At 41.1% G+C, this 5,712-nt stretch overlaps 1 protein-coding gene across 2 annotated transcripts; it reads right to left on the bottom strand.

The window, feature by feature from the left end:
• Window positions 1-1,394: 1,394 nt before the first annotated feature.
• Window positions 1,395-5,356, bottom strand: eif3k (eukaryotic translation initiation factor 3, subunit K). Of its 2 annotated transcripts, none has more exons than XM_084558461.1 (8): window positions 5,176-5,356; window positions 3,945-4,043; window positions 3,631-3,751; window positions 3,201-3,278; window positions 2,911-2,977; window positions 2,660-2,737; window positions 2,452-2,577; window positions 1,395-1,544 (listed from the first exon to the last, which is right to left on the bottom strand). In XM_084558461.1, exons 1-8 carry the CDS (start codon window positions 5,235-5,237, stop codon window positions 1,513-1,515), a joined length of 663 nt encoding a protein of 220 aa, XP_084414587.1. In that variant the 5' UTR covers window positions 5,238-5,356; the 3' UTR covers window positions 1,395-1,512. The 2 variants fall into 2 exon arrangements, with proteins under 2 accessions (XP_084414587.1, XP_084414588.1); XM_084558462.1 differs by having other exon boundaries at window positions 3,201-3,275.
• Window positions 5,357-5,712: the final 356 nt, after the last annotated feature.

Here is a 5,712-nt window from a genome sequence, read left to right as displayed (position 1 = left end):
CCCTGGAAGGCTGAGCAGGTAGACGCTCACCTGAGTCAGGTGTGGCCGACTGGAGAAGAGTTTACACATTTAACCCTCTATAGTACAATTACTTCATCTCCATTTAACTAAAACACTCATTTAACATCCGTGTTTTTACCGTTGAACTATGAAAACTGACTATTTTACTTTGAAACTATAAATATTTGACGATATCACAAATCCAGGAAGTCTGTTTGACCTTCATTTTGTAAACTTTAATGGACTGTTATAAAGTTATATATCACTCTCACACTGAAGTTTATAAGGATTTATTACATTTAAAATTTACATTTATTTATTTATTGACATCTAATTTAACTTTCAGGCAGCAAACGATAGATTCTTTAAAGAACATAACATAGCCTGCTGACCATACTTTACAAAAAACACTTTAGTGACATAAAGTCCATATAATGATGTTATTATTGACATATATGAAAAAACATTTGGGCCTTTTTTCGTCACTTTATACAGTTGTGCATTGTTAAACAACTGGAATATAAAGATTGTTTTTTAATACTTACATTTGTAAGTAACAAACTTAGACTAAACAGCCAGTTTATAAGCTTTTGAAATATACACAGATCAGTTGTAACATTATGACATTATTCCTAATATTGTGCAGGTCTCCCTTGTGGTGACTCATCAGAGAATAGACATGGGCCTTCTGAGGGTGTCCTGTGGTGTCTGGAAACAGGATGTTGTTAGTGTGGGGGCCTTTGAGGGGAGGGGCCTCTGTGGATCATCCCACAGATACTTGATCAGTTTGGGATCTAGTGAATTTGGAGGCCAGGTCAACACCTTGTGCTGTTCTTCATGTTTTTTTTTTAGTTGTTCCTAAAGTGTTTTTGTGTGTGTGTCTGTGTCAGGCTGCATCCTGCTGGGGATGGCTGCTGCCATCAAGGAGTGTCATTGCTATGGGGTGGGGGTGCCTGGTCTGGTCTAGGTGGGTGCTACATGTCTAAGTAACATCCACACCAATGAATGCCAGGTCCAAATGTTTCCCAGCAGAACACTGAATTGTCACAAGATGGTTTAAATGTCATTCACTTCTCCTGTCAGCACTCTTCTACTTATTGGTATTCAAAGCAAAGTGCCAAGCACTGGGAGCAACCTGTGGTTCAGTGTCTTGCTCAAGGACACTTCAGCTTGTGGTCCATGTGGTCCTCCTACACAGCTCCTCCAGATCACCAGCAGCAAACATTATTATCAAGCTGCTGAACATGTGTAACGTGGGAAATCACCGTCCATCTATTGCAACAGCCTAGCTCATGACTAATCAAGGTTTCATTATCAGAATAATAAAATAACCAACACCCGTTCTATGAAAAGATTTCAGTGCAGGGAGTAAACACGAAGAACCAGAGACAGGCTGGAAATGATAAATTACCTTTATTGAGAAAAGAGTGACTATGAAAACAAATGACCCGGTTGACTTTCATCACTGTTGTGTGTGTCTGTGTGTGTTGTGTGTGTATTTGTTTGTTAGCATCACTGAGATGTGGCCATGATGCTGGATACACCTGTAAAAAACCAGGAAGAGAAAGAAAATCAATGTTTGACTTCACTCCAGTCACCATGAGAACAGATAACACACGTATTAAACAGTTTTCAGATCTTTTGGATGCATTTCAGCTACAAAGTACAGGCAGACGTCGTATTAACATCCATCCTGGACGATGTGAACGCAAGTGGCCAGCTTTAAGTTCAGGTGTGACCTCATTCCATAGGTAGTGTGAACGCACAATGAGTCCTGGGTCACATTTAGGACCACCTACTCACCTGTGTCATTATTTACCTTTATTACAAGAGATAATTTCATCACTGCTTCCAGCGGCACAGTGGTGAAATTACTCTGCGTATGGAAGCTTTTATGATTAAAGTTATAATCTGAACTTTTAAAGAGTAAAAGAGACTTTACATCTTGTTCCAAAATATATATCAATTCCCCAAGTCCTGACACACAAACAGCTGTTCATGGTTCTGTTACAACGGTACCGATTCACTAGAGACAGCAGCTGTTACAGTACTCTACTGGCTGTGGATGGATGTGGAGATGCATTTTAGTGCCAGGTGTGAAAACAGGTATTTAAAGCTTGACACTTGGAATCAGATTGCCCCGGACGGATTTTAATGCAGGACCTGGACAAAGCGACTTAAAAAGTATTATTATGCCTGATCAACAGCTAAAAAGCTCGACGTGTTGAATTTATAATCAAAGAAAGAAGCAGCAATCATTTTATCAGTATAAAACAAGTGTCTCTACAAACACTGTAAATAAAAGGTGAGATACTGGATCGTGCCAACAGTAAAATAAAGGCAGCAGTATTAGAATATCACAGCACAGTGAATAATTAACTGGGGCAACAGATCCTACTCATTTTAAACTGGTGATAAACATCTGTTCATATATTTATTTGCAGCACTCACTCTCAAAGTCGATCTTCTCCACGATGTTCTTGGGCTTGACGCTCTCCTCCTGGTTGAAGATGAAGATCTGTCCCTCCTCGTTCTCCGTCCAGCCGTATTTATTCATCCACACCTTCACCTGCGTGTCTGGAAAAACACAAGAGAAAGAGGTTCAGTCTGTGCTCTCTAGTATTAAGCGCTGGGTGGACTGAGGTGACTTGTGTCTTACCCAGAGGGTCTCCCAGCATCTCGGCCAGTAACCGGTGCTCGATGGTCTGGTAGGTGATGCCCACTACGTGGCAGATGACTGAAAAGAAAGAACAACACGTTCAGTTCTTGATTTAGTTTATTCGTGTCTTCTGCATCTTTCCCGTCCAGGCGTGGCTGTTATTGTTCCACAGGCTGGTCTATGACATGACCTGCTCGTATTGACTCTGAGGACATGGTGTCCACTGTGGTGAGTAAGACGATGATACTCACACTTGCGCACAGAGTCCTCAAATCCAGTAATGCCATCGATGAGCTCTCTGTTCTCCTCCAGACTCGTCTGTCAGGAAGACAAGGAAGAGAAAAACTGTTGCACAAGTTTGGAAAGGAGCATGACAGCAAAAGGAATCTGAACAAAGAGGCCAGAGATGTCGCAATATGGAAATCAGGAATGCCATTTACAGATGACTAGTCAGCTATATTAAACCTGTTCCCCCATCTACTGTCTTCACTGAGGGTTTTCCATTTTTTCAGGTGTTTGAGTGTCTCTGTGTGTGTCGTACCCAGAAGCTCTGGAAGTGGCATGTCTCCAGCAGGTTTCCCAGGTACAGGATCTGTCTGATGGGGCGTTCCTCTTGCTGCGACACTGTAGTCAAGGAAATGCCCCCGACCCCGAGACAAAACCCAGCCGACACCACCACCGGCAGCCTGGACTCTGACACAATAGCACTACTAACTGTCATAATACATCCTCCACTGTAGCTGCACAACAAGACCACAAAATATGCCCCAATAAAGACATTTCTACTGTAAATGAACAGTAAGTTTGAAAATGAAGAATGCAGGGGAAATGAAGTGTCATATGGAAATAGACATACTGAACATAAGAACTACTGGGCGATAACAATGACGGGGTCTGTCTGAGGCTCCTTTGCAGAATTATCAGAGAGCGGCAGCCAAGCGACGTCAGATAAAACGGCACCAAAAGGATACGTGTGTCTGGTCGATCATGCACTTGCACAGAGTGAAGTCGGTGTGTGGCAGGTTGGTCAGAGCCTTCAGCAGAACCTGTGAGGTCACGTTAGTCTGGAAGTAGGCTGGATTAAACTGGTACCTGCAGAGGAAGAGGTTTAATGATCACAGCTGCCATGAACATCACAAAGACGCACTAAAAACTAAATCGGATCTCACAACTTTCACCCTCCAGTTCTGCTGCTTCCACACTGCTGGTGATTTAAAGTCTAATTAAACGGTGCCTAGGCTGCCTTTGCCTAAATCTGAAAGCAGCTGGTGATGGTGTAACTTACAGCTTCAGGACAGCCAGGTTCGCCTCCAGGTCGTAGGAGTTTTCTCTAGCTTGCGTCTCCACGTAGCGCTCCAGTGTGGCGAGGTTTTCTGGGTTGTACCTGTGAGAAGAGACGAGATCATTCACTAAGAATAAAAAATGGGTGGCTTGAGCATTCTTAAGGTCTTTACTGCATGTCAGAGGCATCTGGGATGCTTTCTTCAGAAGCAAACAACACACATACAGCTGGCTGCTCTGGTTTTTTATTCGTTATGTGCATAATGTACAGTAGCAGTGAAATTGAACTGCAACGACTGCAAATTGGCAGATAAATAGTTATATAAAGATTAAGCTATGTAGGATAAGAAAGTAAATAAGAAAACAAAAAGCATAATTTGGAGACACAATACTATTTATAAGGTTTAAGAGAATTATACTGTAATAAATTAAGTGGAGTAATGTGAGGGTAGAGGTTAGGTGGCAATGTTAATTCTGCAAAAGAAAAAAACTGTTATTGCTCCACTGCTATTATTATTATTAGTATAGAACAGGACAAAGCATCTATTTTTGAGAGACTTATCAGAGTTCATGTTTTATTTCTTGTGTAAAACATGTTTTCATACAAGTTTCTTTCCTATTCTTTGAGCTTATATTTGTGACAGTCGTGATGTTATGATGTTCCATCGAAATCCTTGAAACGTTAGCTTCTTATATCATAAATCCGCTCACAAATCTGAGCAACAACAGTGTAATTAAGCAAAATATAGGTTTCCTTTGTCTGCATTCATCTGAATTAGCTCGTTGGGGACATTGTCAGGTTTAACCAGCAGCTTACATTTAACTGGCATAACTCTTTAAACGTAATTTAATCAGTTTGATGTGAATACTTATCATTATTTATGCATATAAACAGGAAATGCTCATGTGTAGTCTTTTTAAACGGATATGTTTGCAGTTCACTGGAACGGACCTTGCTAATGCTAGCTGCTGTAGAGTCTGACAGATATGTTATGACAGCTCCTCAGATTATATTTGACTACTTTATTTAACTACTACATAATTTACACTGGCACTGGATCGATTACAAAACGACCTAAACTATATTACTTGTTTATAAAGCCTCTGTAAATGGGTTTACCGCCACTGATCTACGCCACTACTCAGCAAACGTTAGCTTAAAACATTAGCACACAAGCTAAGCTACCGTTAGCTTGTGCGCCCGGTTATCGGTTCGCGTCGCGGGTCGTTCGTACCTATCGATTCCCCGCAGGAGCTTCCCCACGTTCGCCCTCATTTGCTCGATAGGCGACGCCATTTGGTCCAGACTTTTAGAGGAAGCTTGGAGAGAAAAACCGAATTAACTCCGCACGTGGGTCACAAACTGGAAAAGGCACCGGGGCGGAGGGAGAAAAGAGTCGGACCGGAAAGAGCGACGCACAGGCGGACCGGAAACATGACGGACAGAAACTATCGACGGACTATGGACCGGTACGGTTAACTTCCTAACTATATTGTTAAACTGTCATAGAAAAAAGCTAGAGATAATTCTAGCTAATCGTTATTTATAATCACAAACTGAACAAATTAATTATTAAAGTTAATGAGGATTTACTATTAATAAATATACTACAATTTCCCATTAGTGCCACCAGAGGGCAGTAAAACCAATTGACGTGAATTTAATTTACGAAATGTCAGAATTTATTTCGTTTTATTTAATTGTTGTTTATTAGGATTTGGTCATAAATAAATAAAATGTGACTGACAAGCAAGAGAGGTTATCCAGTAAG

This window comes from Chelon labrosus (genome assembly GCF_963514085.1).
Source record: "Chelon labrosus genome assembly, chromosome: 13".
Classification (NCBI taxonomy): Eukaryota; Metazoa; Chordata; class Actinopteri; order Mugiliformes; family Mugilidae; genus Chelon; species Chelon labrosus.
Note: the sequence above shows the minus strand (reverse complement) of the source record. Positions and strands in the feature narration are given on the sequence as shown.